The sequence below is a fragment of the Orcinus orca genome, chromosome 20, assembly GCF_937001465.1.
Source record: "Orcinus orca chromosome 20, mOrcOrc1.1, whole genome shotgun sequence".
Lineage (NCBI taxonomy): Eukaryota > Metazoa > Chordata > Mammalia > Artiodactyla > Delphinidae > Orcinus > Orcinus orca.
The window spans coordinates 42,686,915-42,713,844 of NC_064578.1; the positions used below are offsets into that span (position 1 = coordinate 42,686,915).

The following is a 26,930-nucleotide window of genomic DNA, read 5'->3' on the forward strand; positions in this document are numbered from 1 at the left end:
GCTTTAAATTCACTTAATCTTCAGGAGCTTATAAGGTAAATCTATAAATAATATTTAAATAACTGAGTTTCACAACTTTGAGAGATAATTGGTTGGAAAGTTATTTGTCTTTCCCCGTCTGTTTAGTGTGATCAAGGTAAACTTGTATTTTCTCACCGGGCCAGGAATCAGAGAAGTCCTGGCTTAGTCTTAGCTGTGACTATGGTAGATTCAATTAACTTTTATGTTGTAGTTCCTTATCTGTAAAGTAAGGATTTTTGAGTCACTAATATTTTAAAATTTTCTTGACAGTTGGAATATAGATGAATGAAATGTCTATGATTATATTACAATATTGAGAAGCCACTATGATGGGATAAATGTTTTTCTCATGTCCTGACTTTGCAGGGTGTGACTGAGTGTTACGAATGTCATCCCAAACCAACCCAGAGAACTTTTCCTGGCTGTACAATTCGTAACACACCTTCAGAACCTATTCATTGCATCGTTTGGGCAAAATATTTGTTCAAGTAAGAGTATATATATTTCTGGGCATATTTTTAGTACTGATAATGGACAGTGGGGTCATTCTTATTTAAATACCTTGGAGAAATTGTACTTATGATGATGAAGCTTAGTCTGACTGGAGACAGGCATGTAACTAAATAAATACAAATCTATGCATTTGGAAATACTAAAACATACTTAGAAGTAACTCATTGGTTAAAAAAGAAATAATGGAAGTTGAAAATACTTCGTAATAATACTGAAAATACTACATGTGGAACTTGTAAGATACATTGAATGTGGTAGTTGGAAGAAAAGATACAGGCTTACACATATGAAGAGAGGTGAACATTAATGAGCAAAGCATCCAACTTAGGTTAGAAAAAGAACAACATAAAGTCAAAATTAGAAGGAACGGTATAATTGAGGTAAGAGCAAAAAATAAGTTGGCAAGTTTGATCATAAAAAGGAGAGGGGGATAGTTAACTAAGTGGGGAATATAATCTCAACACAGATTAGAATAATAAGGGGGGAAAAAGGGATGATAATAAAAGATTATGCCGCTACATATTCCCCCCACCCCCAGCTGCGGTGGGTCTTTGTTGCGGCATGCAGAAGCCTCTGCTGTGGCATGCAGGCTCTCTAGTTGTGGCCCTCATACTCAGGCTGCGTGTGGGCTTAGTTCCCTGACCAAGGGTGGAACCCGCATCCCCTGCATTGGAAGGTGGATTCTTAAGCACTAGACCAGCAGGGAAGTCCCTATGTCAGTACATTTTAAAAACTTAATGATTGGATAAATTCATTTTAAAAACTTAGAAAACTGACTCAAAAAGAAATAAAAGGCTCCCTAGGGAAATTTAATCAGTGGTTTAAATTTCTCTGACTGATGCACCAAACCTATGTGAATTTATAGGTGATTTCCACTGAATTTGCAAGGGATATATCATTCTAATCTTATATAAAGTTTCAGAGAAACTTTTTTAAAAAATGGAATACTTCATGTTTTGGGGCTATCATATCTTTTTTTTTTTTTTTTTGCGGTACGCAGGCCTCTCGCTGTTGTGGCCTCTCCCGTTGGCGGAGCACAGGCTCCGGATGCGCAGGCTCAGCGGCCATGGCTCGTGGGCCTAGCCACTCCGCGTCATGTGGGATCTTCCCGGACCACACGAACCCGTGTCCCCTGCATCGGCAGGCGGACTCTCAACCACTGGGCCACCAGGGAAGCCCCCAGGGGCTATCATATCTTTGATAGCAAAACCAGTTAAGGCTGGGGACTTCTCTCGTGGTCCACTGGGTAAGACTATGCGCTCCTAATGCAGGGGGCCCAGGTTCGATCCTGGGTCAGGGAACTAGATCCTGCATGCATGCTGCAACTAAGAGTCCGCATGCCACAACTAAGACCAGGCACTGCATGCATGCATGCATGAATAAATAAATAACCTCTTCTTTTTTAAGAGAGGGCATTTTGTTATTTATTTATTTACTTATGTATTTATTTACTTTTGGCTGCATTGGATCTTCGTTGCTGCACGCAGGCTTTCTCTAGTTGCGGCGAGCAGGGGCTGCTGTTTGTTGTGGTGTGCGGTCTTATTGTAGTGGCTTCTCTTGTTGTGGAGCATGGGCTCTAGGTGCGTGGGCTTTAGTAGTTGTGGCTCGCAGGCTCAGTAGTTGTGACTCGTGGGCTCTAGAGCGCAGGCTCAGTAGTTGTGGTGCACAGGCTTCCTGGATCTGCGGCATGTGGGATCTTCCCAGACCAGGGCTCGAACCCGTGACCCCTGCATTGGCAGGCGGGTTCTTAACCACTGTGCCACCAGGGATGTCCTACATACATTATTTAAAAAACAAAACAGTTAAGGCTGTTATAAGAGGAAAATTGCGAGACATTCTCATTCATAAATGTAGATGAAAAAATCCTATACAAAACATTAGCATACAAATCTAGAATGGTGTAAAACAAAAGTATACCATAACCAAGCTGTATTTATTCCAGGAATGCAAGCATGGTTTAACACTAGAAAAATCTATAAATGGCATTTACTTCATTAAGAATTTAAAGAGAAACTATATAATCTTCATAGATGTCGAAAAAGCATTTGGTAAAATTTAGCAAACACCTTTTCATGACAAAAATTCTTAGTAAACTAGGAAGAGAACTTTATCAACCTGATAAAAAATATTTTCTAGAAATCTATAGCAAACATTAGTTTTCTTTATTTTTTGATTAAGGTATAATCACTCAGAAAAGTACACATATAATAGTATAACAACAAAATTTCACAAGAAATACACTTGCAAGCTTTATTTACTTGGCAAACATTTTTTTTCTTTTTTAATAGACTTTTTAGAACAGCTTCAGATTTACAGAACGATTTAGAAGATAGCACAGAGTTCCCACACCCAGTTTCCTGTTAGTAACATCTTAGTATGACGTACATAACAATGAGCCAATATTGATACATTATTTATTAACCAAAGTCCATAGTTTATTTAAATCTCCTTAGTTTTTGCCCAATGTCTTTTTTTCTGTTCCAGGATACCCCATTATAGTTAGTTATATCTTTAGGCCCACCTTAAGGGGGCTGTGACAGTTTCTTAAGACTTTGCTTGTTTTTGATGACCTTGTTAGTTTTGAAGAGTACTGGTCAGGTTTTTTTTTGGCTGCATTGGGTCTTCGTTGCTGCGTGCAGGCTTTCTCTAGTTGCAGCGAGTGGGTGCTGCTCTTCGTTGTGGTGCACAGGCTTCTCATTGCGGTGGCTTCTTGTTGCGGAGCATGGGCTCTAGGCACGCAGGCTCAGTAGTTGCGGTACGCGGGCTCTGGGGTGCAGGCTCAGTAGTTGTGACGCACGGGCTTAGTTGCTCCACAGCACGTGGGATCTTCCCGGACCAGGGATTGAACCCGTGTCCCCCTGCATTGGCAGGCGGATTCTTAACCACTGCACCACCAGGGAAGTCCCTGGTCAGGTATTTTTTAGGATGCCCCACTGTCGGAATTTGTCTGATGTTTTTCTCTTGATGATACTGTGGTTATGGATTTTTGGGAGAAAGATCACAGAGGTAAAGTGCCATTTTCATCATATCATATGAAGGGTACATGTTGTCAACATGTTTTATGACTATTAATGTAGGCCTTGATTACTTTAAGGTAGTGTTTGTTTTCTCCACTGTAAAGTTACTCTCTCCCCTTTCTATATTGTCCTGTCTCTTCTCACCCATTTATTGATATCAGTGTGGACTCATTGATATTGAATATGGTTTCGGTTATAATCTTATACTGTTTTATTTTGTTGCTCAAATTGTTCCAGCTTTGGCCACTGGGAGCTCTTCAGTTGGCTTTGTGCTCTTTGATATACTGCCATCAATGTGTGGGGGTTTTTTGGAGCAATTCCTTACTTTCTGGTACTACAAGATGCTCCACGCTCATCTTTTATGTTTCCTGCTTCAGCCCTAGAATTAGACATTTCTTCAAGGAGCCCTGGTTCCTTTAATTGAAGAATGATACTAGCAACCAAGATGCAAGTGCTTAGGCATAGTTCTGGGGTGCCATTTCTTTTAGGCCCTCTTAGCTGACAGAGCAAAAAATATGTTTATACTAATTTGTATATATAAAATATTGATATGATTCAATGCAATTCTAATTAAAATCTCATCAGGGATTTTATTGGAACTTGTTCAGCTGATTCTAAAATTTATATGGAAGAATAAAGCCTAAGCAGAACCACAAAACACTCTTGGAAAAGAGTAAGTTGAGGGGACTTGCTCTAACAGATTTCAAGATTTAATATAAGGTAAAAATAATTTAGTGAGTTGCTGGTGCAGGGATAGAAAAACAGACTGTAACTGAGGTTGCACAGTAGATCCCAGATGAAAGAAGGGACTAAATAGAAGGGAAGGCAGTTCACTACCAATGTGGAAAAAAATTGTATTCTCTACTTCAAACGATATGTGTAAATTAACAATATATAGAAATTAAGTCCAAGTGGATTAATTATTCAGATGTGAAAGACAAAACTTTAAATTTTTCTAATATAGAAAAAAATCTTTATCTTTGGGGTTAAGGAACAATTTCTCAAGATACAGAAGTGTTAATTATAAAATAAAGGATTGATACATTCAAATTCATTTAGTGTTTCGTCATCAAGAGACATTAAATGATGTATAAATAATAAGCTGTTATATGGGATGAAATAGCTGTAACATATAAGCAACTAAAACTGTGATCTGGAATATATTCCTGTAATCAATAGGAAAAAGACAACCTGACAAAATAATACTAACAGACATTTTTTCACTTAAAGGGAAACCCAAATAGGCAATAAGCAAATGAAGATAGTGTTTAACTTTATGATTGACTTGCAAAATCATGAATAAACCCACAGTAACATACTATTTTATACTTGCTAGTTTGGCGCAGAACATTAGGTGCGGAGAGGAAGTAAGTCGATAGGAACTCTTATATGCCGTTGTGGGGCTGTATTTTGGGGCACAGCCAGTGTGGGAAACAAATGGCCATTTTCTTGTAAAGTGTATCAGGATCTTTGAGATTTTTACTGTGCAAAGGATTTCTTTAAGATAGCTTTATTATCAGACTTCCCTGGTGGTCCAGTGGTTAAGACTCCGTACTTCCCATGTAGCGGGCACAGGTTCGATCCCTGGTCGGGGAAGTTCCGCGTGTTGCAGCCAAAAAAAAAACAAAAACAAAAACATAGCTTTTTAAGATAGCTTTATTTTAAGCTACGTGCTTGAGGAATGGTTGGAAAGTTATTAAACAATTCTTAGGATAACTTGCTTAACGAAAGAGAATTTCAGCTTAATGCTTTTCTGTTATTTCTTATAAAAGAAAACCATCTTATTCACTGCTGAGTTTCTTGCACCTAGACCAGTGCCTCGCACATAATAGGTGGGTCAGTATTTGTTTAACAGCTAGCTGCAGGTATACTTCACAATTATTATTCTGGCAGTGGAATATTATCCATGTTGGAATGTAAAAGCTGCTCACGTGTCTCTTGATCAAAGATTTTAACATAGGAATTTGCAGAGCCTAGCTGGCAGAAGTGAACCTAGGTCTACTAAAATGTAGCCTTGCCTGTGTTGTGGTTGAAATGAGAATGCAAGCAGTTTTGTTTTGTTTTTTTTTTATTTAGTTAGTTTTGGCTACGTTGGGTCTTTGTTGCTGCGTGCAGGCTTTCTCTAGTTGTGGCGAGCGGGGCTACTCTTTGTTGTGGTGCGTGGGCTTCTCATTGCGGTAGCTTCTCTTCTGGCAGAGCATGGGCTCTAGGCGTAGTTGTGGCACACGGGCTCAGTACTTGTGGCTCGTGGGCTCTAGAGCACAGGCTCAGTATGGGCGCATGAGCTTAGTTGCTCTGCAGCATGTGGGATCTTCCCAGACCAAGGCTCAAACCCGTGTCCCCTGCATTGGCAGGCAGATTCTTAACCACTGTGCCACCAGGGAAGTCCCTGCAAGCTGTTTTAAACAGAATGTTTTAATACTTTTAAGTTTATGGAACATAATTTGTCAGTTGTTTATTTTTCATCCCTACTAAAGATTTGAGATAACTAAATTTGTTGTTTTTGAGAAAAGTAGGAAAAGTTAACCTTTGTTCAGAGTATTTTGTTGTACATAAATATTTACTATTCTTAAATTATAGCCAGTTGTTTGGGGAAGAGGATGCTGATCAAGAAGTGTCTCCTGACAGAGCTGACCCTGAAGCTTCCTGTGAGTAAACCAGTTGGGGTATATTTTCTTATTGGTGAGCACTATCTTTATTTTGCTAATTTAATATTGATAGCTTAATGCGGGGGGGAATAATTGCTGTTATGTGCTAGATAATATGTATTTAAGATGTGTTTTTAAAAATGGGTACTGCCATTTTACTTGTGAGGAAACAGTGTTCAGGGAAATTTTACAAATCTAGTAAATAGAGCCAGGAGTTGTTCCCAGATCTGATTATAGGTCTGTACTTGGAACTGCTCTACATATGGCCTTCAGAAACTGAGGCAGAAAAAGATGGTGATGAGCATGTTATAATTCTGTCTCCTTGAACTCAGAATGTGTCAGATGCTGGTGACCTCCATGAGTGACTCTTTTTTCCCCTAAGGGTAGATGAGAGCTTAGTTCTATACTAACTACAGTTGAAAATAAAATGGTGTTTGTTTTGTAGGGGAACCAATGGAAGCCGAAGCCAGAGCCAGAGCATCTAATGAAGATGGTGACATTAAACGTATTTCCACCAAGGAATGGGCTAAATCAACTGGATATGATCCAGTTAAACTTTTTACCAAGGTTAGGTTTACTTTTTTTTATAATTGTAGATAGATTTTTGTTACTCTGTTTTAAACTAGTACATGATTGAATTACACTTCTTTTTATGCCTACTGCTGTCTTAGTGAATTCATTGATGCAGGTGGGATAAACAAGTTTGAGATTTTAACATCAATACTAAATCAGTATAGCATCTTTATAGAAGGTAAAATACAGAGGCTTGCTTATTCACTCTTGGTTGTCTTTCCTTCCCTCAATTTCACTGAACTTCTTGATTTTCTTTATATAACTGACTTTTGGTTCCTGCTGTTTCTCATCTTATATCCCTTTGCTGCTCAAATCTTCTATTGAGAGTTTGGGTGACATGTTCTAAATTGCTCTTGAATCCCTAAGCCTGTGTTCTTGGGTGAATTCCTCTTCATTTTATATATTGTTTGCTCAGTATTTTTAGAGAAATCTGTAAGATTGCTTTAATTAGGTCTACCTAATTATGGCTCAGCTAGGCCCCCAGATCTGTGTTTTTAAAAGTCTTTTCTCTTTTCCCTGCTTCTTTTTTTTTTTTAATTAAAAAAATTTTTTTTGGCGGGGGGGTGCTTCCCTGGTGGCGCAGTGGTTGAGAGTCTGCCTGCCGATGCAGGGGACACAGGTTCGTGCCCCGGTCCGGGAAGATCCCACATGCTGTGGAGCGGCTAGGCCCGTGAGCCATGGCCACGGAGCCTGCGCGTCCGGAGCACAGGCTCCGCAGCGGGAGAGGCCACAACAGTGAGAGACCCGCGTACCGCAAAAAAAAAAAAAAAAAAAATTTTTTTAATTGGAATATAGTTGATTTACAGTGTTGTGTTAGTTTCAGGTGTGCAGCAAAGTGAGTCAGTTATACATATATGTATATTCACTTTTTTTAAGATTCTTTTCCCATATAGGTCATTACAGAGTACTGAATTCCCTGTGCTATACAGTAGGTTCTTACTAGCTCTTTCCTGTTTGAGAGAAATCCCTTTGAGTAAAGGCTAGCGCTTCCACCTGCTATTTTTCTGTCTTGTACCTTTTTCTTCAAATAGTATTTTCTCTCTCCCCTGCATCTTGAGTCTCCTGGCTCCTCCTGTCTGCTTTCTGACATGCACACGTCCTGTTGTCCTAAGCAAATGGCCTACTGCTCCCTCCAGCTTCTATTTCATCTTTCCTCAGTGACAATACATGTCACAGGTTGACTTTCTTAAACCTACTGCATTTATTTCCTCACTACAGCCTTTACCTTAGAAAATGGTTTTTATTTTGATTATACTTAAAATCAAATGCACTTAACTCTGGTACGGATATCGACAGTGTTTTCCAAACTAGTATCCATATACCTATTTCCATTCCAACCTGAGCAGCAGTTGAATGCCAGAATAATCTGAAGTACCTCTCCAATCCGTTGTTCAGCAGGTAACTTTAAGCATCTGCTGTGTGCCAGGGACCACTTTAAGTACAGAGGATTTAGTGGTGAAAGACAGAAAATAGGGTCCCAGCTCTTTTTAGGGAGGGAACTCAGCATCTAGAAGGGAAGTCAAACATTGAACAAGGAATTTCAAGTTCAGATGCATTGGAACCCTCTAATAATAAGTAAACTTAACCCCACTTATTATTAAACATTATTATTAAACCTGGTATGAGGGTTCGGAAGAGGCTGTCCAGAGGCTGTCAAGACTTCTTTAAAGTCTTGACATTTCAACTCAAGACTTTAAAGAATAAGGGTGGGGATGAGTGTGCAGCATATACAAAGAAAGTTTTAGGTTGAAGAACTGAAATAATTCCCATTAAACGGGAGAGTGGAAAGAGGACTGGAAAGGTAAGCTGAGGTTAGATCTGGCAGGACTTTCTAGGTCACGATAAGGATGTTATACGAAGACAGTGGGAATCCATTAAAGGGTAGTGTATAAGGTATAGAAAGTATGCAGTGCACTATTGTAGGACCTGATGTTCCTCTTGTAACCAATATGGGACAGTGCCTTCTGGAGTGTGCAATGCCAGAGAAATCTGAAGTACAACCCATCTGCATTCCCAGTGGAGTGTGGAGGAAAAGTTAGACTCAACAGGACTTTGTATGTATAAAGTCAGGAACGAAGAATAATACTAACTGGTTTCCTGCTGGGCAGCAGGTGAACAGAGGTGCCGTTCTCTGAGATAGGTAGGGTGGGAAACAGATGTGTGCGTGGGGGTTGGGGAAGAGGGGAAGGTGATAGAATTAATTTTGAGATTCTTCTCGGATATTAGCGAGATGACAGGTGATTCTATAGGTAAATAGAGCAGTTTAGACTAGGGATTTGGTTGAGATTCATAGGTTTATAGAAGGAGACAGGAGTGTGAAGATAGGGACTTCCCAGGTGGTTCAGTGGTTAGAATCCACCTGCCAATGCAGGGGACACGGGTTCAAGCCCTGGTCTGGGAAGATCCCACATGCTGCGGAGCAACTAAGCCCATGCGCCACAACCACTGAGCCTGCGCTCTAGAGCCCGTCAGCCAGAACTGCTGAGCTCACGTGCTACAACTACCGAAGCCCGCGTGCCTAGAGCCTGTGCTCTGTAACAAGAGGAGCCACCGCAGTGAGAACCGTGCACACCACAACGAAGAGTAGCTCCCGCTCACCGCAACTAGAGAAAGCCTGCACACAGCAACGAAGACCCAACGCTGCCAAAAATAAATAAATAAATATTTTAAAAAACTTACAGTACTCAGAACTGTGTGGTTTTCACACTGAGTTGTACTCTAATTAGTTGTATATTTGGCTGGTTTTCAAAGATTAAGGATGCTTAATAAATATTTATTGAATTGAGTATATTTTGATAGAAATAGTTCTTTTAACTTAGCTACATCTAAATTCATACCCGGTACATACAACAAACCTGTGGAATAAATCAGTCAACAATAGAAAATATAGCTAAGGAAAAGGTAAAACTATTAAAATCATCTGGTATTCTGCCACATAGGAAGTGTGATTCATGTGATGGTCTCTCAGTCTACATGTGGTAATGTTTATGTTTTTATTTTCGAAATAGGAATTGTTTTGTGTGTTTGAGGTTATTTGGGGGGGCGGGAGCACATTTCAAAGATGTTGCAGATGGTTAAGAAATTCTGTTTTTGAGCCCTTTTTAAATGTGTGTGCTTTACTGGTATGTCCCACAAACTTGGAGATGTTGCTAACTGGTACCTTTAGGCTCAGTTCTTATGGAGTTCGTGTGTATTCACTTAGTCTGCTTGAATGGTATGATTGTGCTTCCGACTGATCTGAGGAGCTAATTTAGGGGAGGTGACTTGGGAGGACAGGGTCAGTCAGCACAGTTCAGAGTTCCCTTACTCTGCTTTCACCAGCGTCTCTGATTTTAACTGTTTTCACATACGGGGGTTTTGTGTAAAATTTCCTTTTACACAAACTTTTAAGCTCCCCCTGCCCCTTTGAGAATTGTTAATCTACTGGTATATAACATGTGTTCTTTAAATCAGATTTTATAGTGTAATGTTTAAAGTAAATCAGCAGGGAAATTTTGTTATATTTTGTCAGCATAGGGACTGTAGAGTTCATGGAATTTACCTTTCTTCCTTTCCTTCTTTCCTTCTTCCCTTCTTTCTATCTTAGCTTTTTAAAGATGATATCAGGTATCTGTTGACAATGGACAAACTGTGGCGGAAAAGGAAACCTCCAGTTCCATTGGATTGGGCCGAAGTGCAAAGTCAAGGTGAAGGATACATTTTTGTCTTTGGGATAACCTAAATTGGAAATTCTCTAACCTAAAGTCTTTAAACAGCCCTGTCATTTCTTGGTGTACAGTGGTATACACCCATGTAAGAAATTCAGACAGTTTCAGCAAAGTATGAAGAAGGAAGATCACTGGAAATCTCATCACCTAGGGAAATAGTTACTATTAATGTTTTAGGGAATGTCTTGGTGATAACTCCGTGCACGTAGACGCAGACAGTTGTATATGCACTTTCCGTAAATGGAATCATACTATTTATATACTCTGACTTGCTCTTTTCAGTCAGTATTATTTAACTAGTCCCTTATCAGTTAACATTTAGTTGTTTCATATTTTCCCTGACATAAAGTGTTGTTCCTTTAACTTATTTATAACTTTAAGTGCAAGAAAAACTATTGTAGTAGTGACTACTTCCTTACCCACTCTCCTTCAATACATTGTGTCTCAGCTTGTTTTGCACAGCAGTGTTCAGCATAGTGGAACTTAAAAGGTACCAGGAGACTTAGGATGTCAGTTTGGAGCAGTTTTCTATAGTTATCTACAGTAACGGATATGTCACTTTATGGCCCAATTCAATTATTGCTCTAATAGCTTCCGCTTTCTGAATGCTAACTATGTTCTGGGCATAGTGATTATTATCTTATCTACATTATATTCTTGAATCCTCTAGTAATCTCCTTATGAAGTTCTGAGACAGTCTTGCACCTTTCCCATATCAATATTAGCGATTTTCTTGTACACATAAGTGTATCATAGTGATAATTACTTTAATGGAATTTGTTTCATATTATTTGATTTTCTTATCGTCGGGTATTGAATTGTTAAACAGAGTAGAGGAATGATGTTAATAGTGAAATTTCTAATATTCTTTTCTTTAGGAGAAGAAACCAATGCATCAGATCAACAAAATGAACCACAGTTAGGTCTGAGAGACCAGCAAGTTCTAGATGTGAAGAGCTATGCACGTCTTTTTTCAAAGAGCATTGAGACTTTGAGAGTTCACTTAGCAGAAAAGGGAGATGGAGCTGAGCTTATATGGGACAAGGTTTGTTTTGAAAATGTGGGGCAATTACTTGTGTATCAAATGTATATTTTAGTTCTTGAGCTGTACCAGAACCTAGTAATTTGGGGATATTGTTTATTCTACCAGATTTTGAGGACATGTTGATTTTTGTTTGGATGTTTTCATCTCTAATTACTACATTGAGCTATGAATTTTCTATATGTGAATTTAAGCAATATCATAAAACCTCGTTTTAGATTCTCACGTGTTCATGGTTTATAAATGTGACTTTAATGGAGTAAAATGTTTATCTGACTTAAGCAAATAGGCTTAAGAGAACTTCTTACGTAATAGAGATTTGTTAATAGAAGTCATAATATCTTTTTGGAGACAGCAGCTCATAGGCCTAATTTGGCCTTGAGAGTAATAAAATTGCCTTTTAACTCTTAAAAGTCTGAGAGACTTCTCAATTGAAAAATGAGATGTAGTCTTTCTTACAAGTTAAAACAATATTTAAAAGTATTTTGCAGTTAAATGTTACATTTTGAAATTTGGTGAGTTTACTTATTTTTAATTGTAGTCAATATTTTCTGTGGCTGTAAATGATTTATCTGATAAAGTTTATATGTTCATGTATTGGTAAAGATTTGCTGTGAGTTTTAAAGTAAGGAGAAAAGTTTGATCAGTTTAAGAAAACTAAGGTAACTTTATGTGCAAATTTTGAGATGGGTTGAATCAGTCATCTGAAATAAAGCTGGTAAATTTAGATTGGGGGAGTCTTGTAAACATTAGTCTTTAGGGTTTGTGTGCTATAAGGAGTAACTTAAAAAATTTTTTTTTCATTGTTACTGTTACACTAGTGGTTTGGGAGGTTTTCATCTATACACAGGGGCTACATAACAAAACTTGGAACTGAATTGTTAGCCTCTGTGAGTAAACTCTGAAACTAATGGGTGTGATAAGCCAATTGCCTGGGGAAGTACCTGATGGACACTGTGTTAAATAATCATATTTAATCCTCACCACAACCTTACAAGATGTTTATATAATTTTCCCTGTTTAACAGACTAATGAATATTGGCTCAGGGAGGTTTATTTGCCTGTGGTTACATAGCCAGCTAAATAAGTATGTAAAGAACCCACGTTCTATCAATGCTTTTTCTTTTATACTTTGGTGTTTCTGAATTATGGGCTACGATAGTTTCTTCTCAGTTCAAAGCCGGAAACCTTCCTGAAATCTAACTAGAGAGACGAGGATATAGGCTCAGGAAGAACAGAAGTTGTAAAGGGAAAATTGTTGTCCTGCCACATCTGAAAAGAAACAGTATAGGTCTGTGGAGTACACAGAAGGAGTTTGGAGGGAGTTTGGAGAAGGAAAGCCAAAAGGAGTAGTTCAGCTGTTTCTGAGGCTTCAATGAAATAGCTTTCTCAAAACAGCTTGTGTTCCCTGGGGTCTGTACTTGTCAAACAACCTTATTGTTGACTGATGGACCCAGGGAAGGATTGCCACAATCAATAAATGGAATTGGTATTCTGGTCTATACCCTTAGTCTCCAGTGCATTTGTTTAAGCAGGAGTGAATTCCTAGAACCTGCTGGCTCTTGGTAAGACCACATTCCTGGATCACAGGAGCTGATGATGAGCCCCTGCCCCCTTCTCATCCAGAGAGGCCATCTCTTGTTCTAGTTGACTTGTTATAAATGTGTGAAACTGCTGTTCTGAAAGAAATACTAGCCAAATGAGTAAATTTGTGGGGAGACTTGTTAAATTGTTTAAATTATTGGCAGGATGACCCATCTGCAATGGATTTCGTCACCTCTGCTGCAAACCTCAGGATGCATATTTTCAGTATGAATATGAAGAGCAGATTTGATATCAAATGTAAGTTTTTTTGTACTTCAGTTGTATCATCTAAAATTCTAAGGTTTTTAACAGCTAAACTTTTTTTTTTTTTTTTTTTTTTTTCCAGCAATGGCAGGGAACATTATTCCTGCTATCGCTACTACTAATGCAGTGATTGCTGGGTTGATAGTATTGGAAGGATTGAAGATTTTATCAGGAAAAATAGACCAGTGTAGAACAGTGAGTGTTTCTATTTGCAATTTTTAAATTAAAACAATAAAATTGGTTTAAAGCAATGGAAAAGTAATTATTCAAGTTACCTTGTGAGTTGCATGTTTAAGTAAGCTTCCTGGAAATTATAACAAAAAGGAAAACACATTTGCTTCTCTTATTTTTGTCACATTTGCAGAAGCTAGTTTGCTTCTAACATTTCTAGTTTTACTGATTCCTTGGAAGAACTCATTGTGTGAGTTCTTATATTAACTTTTCTCAATTGTTTTTCAGTTCTAAGAGTTCTCTGGTTTAAAATTCTATTTGGTTATTTTATAGTCCCCTGTTCTTCAGTCATTTTTTGTCACTCTTTTTTATTTTAAACTTATATTTGATCATGTTTATGTCTGAAATCTTTATGGATGAGTTTACAGTCATCTGCTAGATCTCTCTCATAGTGTTTTGTTTGCTTATGTGATACATGATTTTTTAAAAAAACAATTAGTATTTGTTAAAACTATATCTGTGATAATTCTTTAAGGACCTGTTGAAGGTGTGTTTCTTCAGAGAGGATTTTGTGTTTAATTTTATTTATTTAGTCTTTAAAATTTTAGTTACTCATTTATTTATGGCTGCATTGGGTCTTCGTTGCTGTGTGCACGGGCTTTCTCTAGTTGCGGCGAGCGGGGGTCACTTCTCATTGCAGTGCATGGGCCTCTCATTGCGGTGGTTTCTCTCTTGTTGCGGAGCACGGGCTCTAGGATCAGGGCTTGAACCCATGTCCCCTGCATTGGCAGGCAGATTCTTAACCACTGGGCCACCAGGGAAGGCACCCAGTGCCATTATTAATGCACTCTTAAAATACCTTTTACTGTTTCCGTGAAATTTCAGGGTGAGGGAATGTAGACTCATATGATCAGTGAACCTGCCATCTAGGTTCAGTTTTCTATTTAAATTTTTATTTTGGTTGTCATGTTTTTAATTTATAAGAACTATATATTTTTTGATTTCTACCTTTTTATAGCAGCCTGAACAAGTGTCTACTTTGTTCTGTAACATCCTTTCCATTTCTTTGCTTTCTTATCTCTCTTCTTCTCTTGGGCTAATGATACCTGTATGTCCGGGCTTCATTTGTTCACATTTATAAATGAATGCCAGGATAGATTAATAATAGTGTTAGCCTGAGTATTAGTAGTGTTAGCAATTGTTTTTATTACTGTTCATTTCTACCTTCCCAGTGAAGATCAAGATCAAATAAGTCTGTTCTGTCATTGTACCCTGCTTCCAGCCCTGACAGTACAAATGTATATGCCTAGTATTTATTGTGGGGAGAGGCTACAGTAGGGCTCTTCCTAGCACTTAATGCCTGTCAAGGGATTTACTTCTTTAAGCTTCGGGGAATTGATGGGGTTCTTCTTTAGAGTTAATTCATCTTAGCAGATACCATACTACATGGTAATTGCACGATGAGAATTTGTGTATCAGTTTCCAATGTTCTGACATTTGTAACTTCAGTGCAGTTTTTTTTTTTTTCCCCCTTGGTTCTTACTATTTTTTTGTTTGCGTATTAGGGAAATAGTAATAGGGCCAGACATACATTATTTTTCCTTTTATTATGTAAATGTTAATATCATAGTCATCTGAAAATTTGAAAAAAAGGCAGCACATTTGTTCCATATATCTACGAAAGCATTATCATTAATTAGAGAAATTAGTTTATTGGTCTTGTTAGAAGTTGGCTTAAAGTTGATAAGAATAACCACTAGGAAGGAACCCCGAAACTGATTTAATGATGGTACCAGAGACAAGTATGGTTAGGCCCTTATTCATGCCAAATTAGTTTGCAGAATAGTCTATATAGAGTCTTCAGTACATGGAGATTTCTTTTCAGTAAGCTCAGCCTTATTTACAAGGTAGCTAATTTAAAAAGAAGGTTGGAAAAATCAGTCTCTTAACAAGGTTTTGGGACTTCCCTGGTGGCGCATGGGTTAAGAATCTGCCTGCCAATGCAGGGAACGCGGGTTCAAGCCCTGGTCTGGGAAGATCCCACATGCCATGGAGCAGCTAAGCCTGTGTGCTACAACTGCTGAGCCTGCGCTCTAGAACTCGCGAGCCACAACTACTGAGCCCACGTTCCACCACTGCTGAAGCCCACATGCCTAGAGCCCATGCTCCGCAACAAGAGAAGCCACCACAATGAAGAGTAGGCCCCGCTCGCCACAACTAGAGGAAGCCCGCACGCAGCAATGAAGACCCAACACAGCCATAAATAAATAAGTACATACTCAAACTTTTTTTAAAAAAAAACAAAAGGTCTTGATTTTCCTTCTGGAAGGGAGTATTTAAGTGAACACTGTATGATATATGAATTATGACTCAAATTTCTGATTTTTGCTTGTGTTTTTTTTTTCCCCAAAGATTTTTTTGAATAAACAACCAAACCCAAGAAAGAAGCTCCTTGTGCCTTGTGCACTGGATCCTCCCAACCCTAATTGTTACGTATGTGCCAGCAAGCCAGAGGTGACTGTGCGGCTGAACGTCCATAAAGTGACTGTTCTCACCTTACAAGATAAGGTAAATGCAGGACCTAGTTCTCTTCCTGGTTGTTCATTTTTCTTTTTATAAGAAAGGTTGTTCATTTTTCTTTTTATAAGAAAAAACAAGTCCCCTTTTGCCTTTTACAGTGTTACTGTGATAACAAACTAAAAGCCAGATAATTACCCTAATTACTGAGGTGTGTTGCTCTGGTATCCTGGGTTGTTTTACCATCTGGGTCCTGTTGTCTTTCCTGTCTGTGGTTCCAGAATATGTGCTTCACATCCCAGAAGGGAATAGGTGTTTTTGGCTAGAATATGGAGCACAGGTGGTACATTGGTGGACAGTATCTTAGTAAGCAAGTTCTTTGTTTCTCAGGCAGTGTGTAAATTCTGTATTTTCTTGGCAGATAGGAGGTATCCTTACGTGATCTAGTGACGGTCCTGATTCTGGTATGTTAAGTTAGTCCCTGAGAAGGTGCATCGTTTGCACACTTGGATTCACCTGTAGAGCTCTGGAGTGAGAAATGGAGGGTTAGGATATGGTCTGGTTCTATAGCTTGGTCCTTCAGTTCCTCCTAGTTTTTTTTAAATTAGGAAAGATTTAAAAAATGGCCTGGGGCTTCCCTGGTGGCGCAGTGGTTGAGAGTCCGCCTGCTGATGCAGGGGACACGGGTTCGTGCCCCAGTCCGGGAAGATCCCACATGCCGCGGGGCGGCTGGGCCCGTGAGCCATGGCCACTGAGCCTGTGCGTCCAGAGCCTGTGCTCCACAAAGGGAGAAGCCACAACAGTGAGAGGTCCGCATACCGCAAAAAAAAAAAAAAAAAAAAAAAAAAAATGGCCTGAATGGGTTCCACTTCACACTTTGGGGATCATTTCAGATAGTTCCTCTGATTATGTCCATCATGGTGCTACATATTTATATATCTCCTGACATGGGGGAGTAGACCTTCGTGGCCCTAATGGCTGCTTGAGAATGAATGGCCTTTCTCCCAGAAATGGTTACAGAGGGCGGGTTGATTTGAGCTTATGTTTTGGATGGGGAAGCAGCAGGACTTGATATACTGGAGGGTGGTTGCCCCATCTTCCTTCTTAGGAAAGAAACGATTATAGTTGGTATCTACTCATTCTTGAGCTAAAGGTAATTCCACTATTGGACCTTTAGAGAGTTCCTCCATTGTTTGGTTTTTCTGTTTATTTGTTTGTTTTATAGGATCAGGTAGAATTTAATAGTATTATCACTCCTGATCCGTCTCTGAATTTAGAGATGGAACTTGGGAAGGGGAAGACTGTTTATCTGAGAATCAGATTGATGAGAAATATTTCACCTATAAAACATCTGTCAGTACGGGTTTGGAATAGAGACTAAGATAAAATATGTCAAGTGTCTAGCTTAGTACCTAATCTGCTGGGAACGACAAAATACCAAGAGCCAGCCAAGGAGTTCTCAGTCCCCATCTGGAGGAAGTTTTACCTGATCTTTATCAGTGGTCAAACATGGGGGTGGAACATGGGCATGAGATAATTGGGTACATTCCCATTGCTTTCCTGCTTGCCCTAAGGTACCTTGAAGAGCAACTTGGCTCATTTCCAATGGAAGGGGAAAGTTAAGAGCCTTTATGAAAAAAAAAGTCTAGGCTTTTTATGGTCTTTAATTCCATATGTTAATATTTTGAATCTTTTTTTTCCTTATAGATAGTGAAAGAAAAATTTGCTATGGTAGCACCAGATGTCCAAATTGAAGATGGAAAAGGAACAATCCTAATATCTTCAGAAGAGGGAGAGACAGAAGGTACTTATTATACATGGCCTGTGTTCACTCCCCCTCATTTGGATGCAGACTGCCTGTGTGAAGGAGTGCATGTTAGTTTATCCGTTCACTACATATGGTACTCAGTACCTCAGCTGACAGGGGTGATGTTTGTCCAAGAGTGGGGAAGCCTTGATAGCCTGCTCGTGATATAGAGCAGAGAGTATTGCTGAAATCAGTGCCCAGTTTTGGTTTTCTTGGCTTTCCTTTTCGGAAGTTTAAGCAGTTCATCCCTTTTGTTAATGTATTTGTTATATAAGGTGTAATGCATTAGTTTCTGTTTAAGCTTTCCAAGTGAGAATTGTGTTGTGGTTATGCCTCCTTCAGACCACACTGGTCAATCTGATTGGACTTAGAAGTTCCCACACCTCATTTGTCCTGACGGGGAGTGTCAGGATTCTTTTTGGCTATAGCTCCTTGTTAAGAAATTTGGAGATATTAGGTCATGAGTAATTGGAGGTTGCGTTTTGGCTGGGTCATAATCTGTTTTAAGAGTCTAGTTGAATATTTAAGCCCCATTCTAGCCATCTGTCTCTTTTAAAGGCTAGGACCTTAAAAATGGAAACTGGTCAAGAATCTCAGTGGCTTAAATGTGGTCCTTTTCCACAAAATACTTGTGCTACTGAGGGTGAGAGAGCATTTATTCAAATATGTTTGGAGTCCTTCTGTATTGCAGGCATAGTCATAGATATTCGTAATTCAAAGATGAATAAGATAATTGTCCCTGGCTTGAAGTGCTTACAGCCTAGAAGGAGAGGAGGGATTATCAACAAGTAGATTTAGTGCCGTCTAAGAAATACTATAGAGAGAAAGTGTACAAAGTTTGAATTGAAGCTTTGTAAAAGGAGGGTCGGGGAGGGGGTGGGGTGTCCCAGGAGAAAGAGGACTCATGGGCCAGTTCTTGAAGAAGAGCTGAGGGGGGAGAGTCTGCATTTGGGCAGAATGAACAGCATCTACAAAGGCATAAACTTATGAAGCAATGTAAAAGCTTTAGAAATGGCCAGGTATTTTGTTTCACTGGAAGGTGGGGTGCTGTGGGGGTTGGCAGTGACTGTGCAGCTGGAGGATTCGCTGTGTCATATGTGTAATGTCTGTTTGTCTTCCTCCTCCCCCAGTATCCTGCTCCCACCAGGGTTTAAGCAGGGAAGTAATACATAATCTGCAGGGGGGTGAGATAAGGATGTAAGAGTAGAGGCAGGGAGTCAGAAAAAAATGGAGGGAAGTGAGGGATTTTTACTAAGGCAGAAGCAAATGGCAGATTTGAGATTTGCAGAGGCAGAATTTAGAGCACAGGTGAAGAAGAGTAACATTGTTAGGCTTGGACAGAACTGTTGCCAAGACTCTGGCTTCAGAGGTGATGCTAATTCACCAGGATAGAATGCTCAGTGACTGGGTTCCCTTTTGAACATGTTGGGCTGAGGCGTTTTAGTGAGTGTGAAAGGGCTTGGAGATGGAAGTCTGGATAGAAACTATTTTCCAGAGACATTCCAGGGAGACTAAAAAGGTAAAATAAGAAATAAAAACTAAGAACGCAAAAGATTATTAGATTATGTAAAAAAATTATGTAAATTTAAACGTAAGTAGAATTTAAAATACAGTTTACTTAGTATGTGCCAGGCATGGTGGCTATAGGTCAACAGGTTATACACAGTCTGTAGACACAGAGCAGATACTCAGTAAAGCTGACTGAGTGTTGTGAGGGGAGAGTGTAAATTGGCAGCTAAATGAGGAAGCAGTTTGTAAATGAAACTTGAGTGCTTTTACAGGTCAGGAGAGAGGAGCATTTGAACATGCAGGAGAGAAAGGATAGTTAAGGCAGGATGGCCCTAGAATAGGTAGGAGGAGGTGGTGACACCAAAAGTTTGGTTGGAGAGATTGTTCTTCATTGGAGTATTTATAATCCATGTAGCAAAGGCTTATTGAGTGCTAGTAGATGCTAAGCATGGTGGGCTACATGCTGGGGATATTCAAATGAAGCAGAAATGACATGTGGAAGAGAGAACTAAGTTGGAATTATTAGTTTTTGGAGACCCTGCTGTCTGTCCATTGAGAAATGTTGAAAATTTATGTTGAAAAATTCATTGAAATAAAGTTTCCTCATACTTCTGAATTGTAAGATTTGCTAAAAGTAGTTTGTTGGCATTTCTGTGGATAACCTCTTTAGAAATAGAGTATATTTTGAACAATTCTAAAAGTTGTCACTGACTCCTGTAGAATTCCAGATTAATTTGGTTTCAAGGGGAGAAGGTTCTCAGAACTTCTCACAGTTCGATTCCCTTGAAGTAATTTTGGTAGTTAAGTTTTCAGGGCTGAGTAGCTAAGTGAGTAATACTTTAGTGGACTAGTTTACTAGGGCTGCCATATCAAAATACACAGACAAGGACTTAAATAACATTTATTTTCTCCTATTTCTGTAGGCTAGAACTCTTAAGATCAAAGTGTTGGGAGGGTGGGGGGAGTTGATGGGTTTGGTTTCTCCTGAGGCCTCCCGCCTTGGCTTCTTCTAAGGATACCAATTAGATTGGATTAGGGTCCACTCCAACAGCCTCATTTTAACTTAATCACCTCTTTAAAAAGCACTGTCTCGAAGTATAGCCACATTCTGAGGCACTGGTGTTAGAGCTTCAGTGTATGAATTTTTGGGAGATAGAGTTCAGCTTATAGCAGGGGGTTTACCTTTAAAAAATTAAAGTGACTGCTCCACGGACATATAACTAAAGCATCTAAATTTCTTTCAAATTTTCTAGCTAATAATCACAAGAAGTTATCAGAATTTGGAATTAGAAATGGGAGCCGGCTTCAAGCAGACGACTTCCTTCAGGACTACACTTTATTGATCAACATCCTTCATAGGTAGGAACTATTAATATTTTAAGTGTAAGAAGTTATTTGAATATACAAACTTAAGATAAAGTGGAGAGAAAATGTTTTCTTACCTTTAAACCTTACTGTTCATTTGAAGCTGCACCATGTATATGCTCAAGTTGGCCGCTAAGTTCCCTGAGGTTTGACCTACAGAAAAATCTGAGAATCCAGAAAGAAAAGGGATAAGCAAGAAATGTTTAAGGGTTAACTAACTCATCAGTGGTGGCTGATCAGAAAGACCTAGAGAGGGTAGAAATTCAGGTGTTTGAATAGTTATAAACAAGGGTGCATTCATTTTGATAATTGAACTAGAATAAAAAATTTTAATTAGTTTTAAAGATGATTTGGAAGAAAGAAATATTTCTCCCATAAAACAAGTATTTCATTGTGATCTGGAACAGTAACAAGAGAGCATTAAAATTTATCCTATATAGATTCCTGGGTCATGTATTTTTTTCTTTTTATTTGATTTTATATCCTGCCCACTTTATAAAAAAGCATCCAAAGTGCTTGCGTTACAGGATATTTGCACATATGTAACACAATTTAAATACAGATGGTCCTCCACTTTGGTGTGTTTATCTGCTGAATGAGGTAACATGCTCGTTGCTACCCTTAAACTGCACCCTGACTCATTACTTTAGGTAGCATCTAACAAAATGCAAAGGCTGCCACCTGCATCCACATGTTTTTTGCCAATGTTGCTATCTATATATCCAAACATTTAGAACTTGTGTAGTTGTTTGGAGAGTATTATATATATACTTAGTTTATAAAAAGCATAAAATGACAGGAAAAACTGAATGTGGGTTATTAGTATAAAATGAGACAATTGAGTGAAAGGTAGATATCGCTAGGGAGTGATATCTGGCCTCGATTAGACACCAGTTGGATGTTAGTGGTGTGCTTGTGTTCAGTTGTGAAAGGACATGTACAATAAAATGGAAATATATCACATGGTGTCTAAAAAAGGAGGCATAATTAGGGTTTTTTTTATCATATTTTTTAGCTCTCTGGGAACAGAACCCCCCTTATAACATGTAAGTCTTTTGTTTGACTTTCATGCATTAAACTTTTATACATGTTTTTGGGAACTCATTACAAAAGCAGGGTGCTGCCTGTAAAGATGGGGAGAAAACCGAGAATCCATGTAACTCTACCCCCAAACACTAAATTACTCTGGTCAAGATCAGAGTACAGTGTATAGAATCTTTTCACCTAGTAGCTGAAGAAATAATGCCTAAGAATTACATCAGGCCTCACAGTTTTCAACTCATTTTCTGCTTTAGCAATAAAAGTTACTTAACGTTTTTTTAAAAAACCCTTTCCCTGAATTGAAAGTGTGATGTTATTGACCATTTGAATTAGAGTTTTGAATTATCATAAAAATCTATTATAGTCTTTTTTAAAACTCTTTGAAAATCAGAATCCAAATATTTGGTGTGTACGTAGTATACACTTTTTGAGCTTTGAGGACAGTTTCTGTCTGGTGTGCCTTTGCTTTTGTAAGTAGTATAGCAGTGGTCCAGTGTTATAGTACATGGTTCTCTTACAGTGAAGACCTAGGAAAGGATGTTGAATTTGAAGTTGTTGGTGATGCCCCAGAAAAAGTGGGGCCCAAGCAAGCTGAAGATGCTGCCAAAAGCATAACCAATGGCAGTGACGATGGAGCTCAGCCTTCCACATCCACAGGTGAGTCATGGCCCCCCGGCCAGCAGGTTGTTAATTTACCCACCAAGCACGACTATTTAGAACAAACTGATTATTTTATGAATGTTGACCATAAAGTAGAACTCCGTAGGACTACTAGAGGTGTGTGTTGGTTTGGCATTGTTTTAATGAAGCTTTGAATGTATGAACCATGAAGATATTTAAGACTGGGTAAAATTTTTATGGAAAATAGACACTTTATTTTTTTGTTCGTTTGTTTTTACGACTGGAAATGTCAGTTTACTGGTGTAGAAAGATGGTTCATTCTTAGTAGTAGTAGTTTTGGATTTTGTATGCCTGTTCGTAGGGGCAGTAAATCAGTGCATCTAACTATTTTGAGTGAACAGATGCTTGGTAAGTATAACATTTTAGCATTTCACAGTTTTCTCAGAACCAGTGTGACTTCGGTAAAGTGCACCAGAAGCTTTCTTTTCCTGGGTGTTCAGTGTTGGTGCTTTACTGTGCTCTAATGTAAACGTTTACTACCTGCCTCACCCCACCCCAACTCTCTCTCTCTCTCTCTCTCTCTCTCTCTCTCTCTCTCTCTCTCTCTCTCTCACTCTCACTCTCACTCTCACTCTCACTCTCACAGTCTCTCGTTACTACTTTTTCACTTGTTTTCATTTCTTTGACCCTGGGTCTTTGGTGTTCTTTGGAATATGGTGGTTCCTTGGTTTTCATGTTCTCTGAGAGTTGTAAAGATGGACTTTGAGGTAGTCCAGAGTGTGTGGGCCATGGGTTCATGACCTTTTCCCCCCTCTGAAAATAGAAAGGTTCATCATCCTCCTTTAAGGAAAGGACTGGTAGTTTTTCAAAAATCATAATTCAAAATGTGCATTTATTGATGCACTGCTGTGGATAGGTTTTGGAGGCTCTAGCAATGAGTAAGGTAGGTGTTCTGCCTTTGATTTAGTGCAGTGGTGGGAGATGGGTGACACAAAACCAACCGTAGTGTAGGGTTAAGAGCATACACTGTAGAGCCCCACTCTGCAGGTTTGAATCCTGACCTCATCCTCTGCTACTGTGTGACCGTGGGCAAGCCTCTGCCTCAGTTTCCTTTTCTGGAAAATGGATAATAATGTTATCTTCTTTATACGGTGGTTGTGATGATTAAATGAGTTGTATATGTGAAGTGCTCAGAACAGTTCCTGGCACGTTGTAAGTGCTATGTATATGTTGTTGTTTATTACTACCACTGCTGCGAATATTAGGATATTCACCCTCCTCTTTTCTGTTGGAGAAGTAGAAACAAGGAACTGTAACAATTCCTTTGAATTATATAATGCTTGTGAAAATTTTTGTTTTGATTAAAAAAGAAAGAGGTGCTTGTAACAGAAAACATTAAAACACTACGGAAATATGTAATGTGTAAAGCCAAGGTCCTAAGGGTAGCCATTCTAAAGTTTGGTGTGTATTAGAAGAGTTAGTTTTTCACATACGTAAAATTTTAGTGAGCTGCTAGTAACCCCCCACTTTTAACCATTTTTTCCCTTTTTTTCTGAAATAAGCACAAGAGCAAGATGATGTGCTCATAGTTGATTCGGATGAAGAAGGTCCCTCAAATAATGCCGACATCAGTGAAGAAGAAAGAAGTCGCAAGAGGAAATTAGATGAGAAAGAGAATGTCAGTGCGAAAAAGTCACGCACAGAGCAGACAGAGGAGCTTGATGATGTTATAGCATTAGATTGAACGGAAATGCCTCTGAACAGAACCCTCTCACTGCAGTAGGCCTTCTGGGCAGAACCAGGTTATTTGTTATGTCCTTTGTTCCAAAGGGAAAAAATTGGCACCAGTGACTTGAAGATGATTCTGCTCCCTTTGAAAGCATTCATTTTGCTAGAACTATTAGAAACATTGCAGTATGCTGTATTGAAAGTAGGAATATAGTTTTAAAACCCTTTGAACAAAGTGTGTGCATAACCAGTCATGAGATGGAACAACACAATGCATGTTGCCTTTTTAATGTAAATACCCTTAGGTATCATTTAACAGTTTTACAATATTGTGGTTTAGTAAAGTTGATACCTGGTTATAAATATTATGCCTTTATTTTTGGTTAGAAGAAGAATTATTTTTAGCCTAGATCTAACCATTTTCATACTCTTAATTGACTGAAACAGATTCAAAGAAGTATCGAGTGCTATGCATTGAAACTTGTTTTTAAATGTTAACTGGCACTATGTATATTAATGTAAAACAGTTGTTAATTTACTCAAGTTTTCAGCTTGTACTGCCTGGTATGTCTGTGTAAGAAGCCAATTTTGTGTATTGTTCCAGTTTCAGGTTATTTATATTTGATGTTTTGTAAAACTCAAATACGACTATACTGTACTTATGGACCAAATAAATGGCATCTGCATACTTGTTATACATGCCTGCACAGTTCACGTTTCTGCCGGGTTTGTACGTTGTATTTGCTGCAGGCATGCTATATTCTTTGCTTTTAGAAAATTAACTCAGAAACGGACGTGGAGGTTACAAGACCTCTGCTGTTTACCACAGGTGAGTATGTTCTGAAAGAAAGCTTTTAATGCCATTCGGATTGTAAACAGTTGGCCTTCTGTTGAGAACGTTTAAGTGATCTTTGCTCGGTCCCAGTAACTTGGAGCCTTCGATTTGAGACTCCACGGGGAAAGCCTTTCCTCCACTCTGGGTTGTCCCCAGGTCATCCAAATCCCTTCTTGCATTGTACCATTCAGGACCCAACTCTGGCCAGCAGATGTGACCACACCAGTGCTGAAGGGGCAGTACTCACATCTCTGTCTCGGACCTCGGAAGGCCTTGGCCTTTAGGCCGCTGTCACACAGATGTGCCTGGAGTTTTTGGGTAACAGAAACCCATGAAGCTGTTTGCCCAGTTCTGTACCTCTCTGCCTTTGGTATTTTTGGCCACAGTCAGCCAAATTTCAAGTTGATAATTCTCTGTATTGTTCCACTTTGTGTAATTCTTACTCTGCCATCCAGCTTACTCCTCGTCTCTGTCATTTGTAAATTCATCATGTAATCAAAGCCTTCAGAAAAATCGTGGCGAGCAAGACTCAGCCCGCAGGAGCATGCTGCTTGACGCCTCCAGGATGAACCGACTTCCGTTCTTCAGATACGACAACTACAAGCAGGCTAGGTTCCCACCCACAACTCTATGACCCTGTGAGGTTCACTTGGCCTCTAGATTTTTTTGGAGGTTTCATTTTCCTCCAGAAAAATAAATGTCAAAATTACAGAGCTGTGTAACAGATAAAAATGAGATATTCTGGAATACCACCTCTCAGAAGCAAGTTTTGGTTATTAACTGGTTGGTCCCTGACGATCAACTCCCATTTTGAAATTTTGCATTCCGAAGAGCTCTCCAGATTTGAAAGTCTCTCCATTCCTTAAAACCTCACCCTTCACCCTGCCTTTTTAGACACAATTGTCAACAGTGTATTTCTGGCAGGTTGTGTACGTTCTTTGGTTTTCTCTTTCCCGTTTGAACGTATGTGGCGTTAAACGCCTGTTTGATCTGTAGAGGTGTGTTTCTATCTTGGCAGAGCAGTGGTGGTCATCTTTGCAACAACTCTGTGACCACTTTTCCAGCAGTTTCTGTCCGTTTTCTACTTGTTTTTATAAAATCTGGGTTTACCAGCAAAGCAGGTCTGACTGCAGTGTCTTGTTTAACTAGACTAAGATTCAAGCTGCTCCCATGTCCCTGGAGAGTGGAGATACTTTAGATCTGGCCTTGTATTCATGGTTTTCCCACATGGGTCTTCTTAGTGGGCGGGCTGGAAGCAAGGCTCCACAATAGTGTATCCCTGGCAGCTCCAGCCTGAAATACAGTCTGACAAACCATCTTCCAGCCTCATTGGGAGCAGTCTGGCGACTCAAGTTTACCTAGAGAGTTCATTGTCCCAAAGATCATTCCACGTACTTGGCATGTACCATGAAAGGATTCAGTGTTTTAATATAGAGCCTGAACCATTAACGAAATAACTAATCAGGCAAAGATCATCAGTGGATATCAAAACCTTTAGTAAAAGGCTCCTGAGAACAGAACCTTTGCAGAGTGCTCAAATGTTGCTGTATAAAAAACTCGTGAAAGGAAAAAGCTCAGTCTTGACAATGGACTGATCTGTCATCACTGTAATCAAGTGATCAAACCTAGCATCACTAATGGGACAACCTGGTATGTGCTTACTGATGAGATGTTGATTTAAAGAACACAACACCACCTAGGCACCCCCCGAAAAAAGTAACATATATAGCATCTAGACTTCCAACTGACAGGAAGTAGAAGGGGTACAGGAACAAATTAAACATTTAGAGGAAATAATTGGACAAGTATAGAATGTGTGATATTCTAGAACTCAAGTGCAAAATAAATGACAATTCTTGTGACAATTAGAAATTTGAAAGTGGAATAAGTTAGGTGATAATGGAATTATTTTCGTAGCTATGGTAATGTTCTTATATAGGCCATTGTCCTTATTGTGACATTAGAGA

At 39.1% G+C, this 26,930-nt stretch overlaps 1 protein-coding gene across 5 annotated transcripts in view; it reads left to right on the top strand.

The window, feature by feature from the left end:
* Positions 1-24,823, top strand: part of UBA2 (ubiquitin like modifier activating enzyme 2) — a 31,756-nt gene extending 6,933 nt beyond the window's left edge. For 4 of the 5 annotated variants that reach the window (XM_004284154.3, XM_033413970.2, XM_033413971.2 and 1 more), the window contains 12 exons: positions 388-509; positions 6,132-6,199; positions 6,645-6,766; positions 10,359-10,458; positions 11,358-11,524; positions 13,270-13,363; positions 13,452-13,564; positions 15,953-16,108; positions 17,765-17,861; positions 20,627-20,732; positions 22,300-22,436; positions 23,963-24,823. In XM_004284154.3, the coding sequence (XP_004284202.1) occupies positions 388-509; positions 6,132-6,199; positions 6,645-6,766; positions 10,359-10,458; positions 11,358-11,524; positions 13,270-13,363; positions 13,452-13,564; positions 15,953-16,108; positions 17,765-17,861; positions 20,627-20,732; positions 22,300-22,436; positions 23,963-24,144 (1,464 nt within the window). In that variant the 3' untranslated portion in view covers positions 24,145-24,823. Of the gene's footprint in view, positions 1-387; positions 510-6,131; positions 6,200-6,644; positions 6,767-10,358; positions 10,459-11,357; positions 11,525-13,269; positions 13,364-13,451; positions 13,565-15,952; positions 16,109-17,764; positions 17,862-20,626; positions 20,733-21,753; positions 21,797-22,299; positions 22,437-23,962 lie in introns of those variants that run through there. The other variant, XM_049702941.1, reaches the window with a different exon arrangement.
* Positions 24,824-26,930: the final 2,107 nt, after the last annotated feature.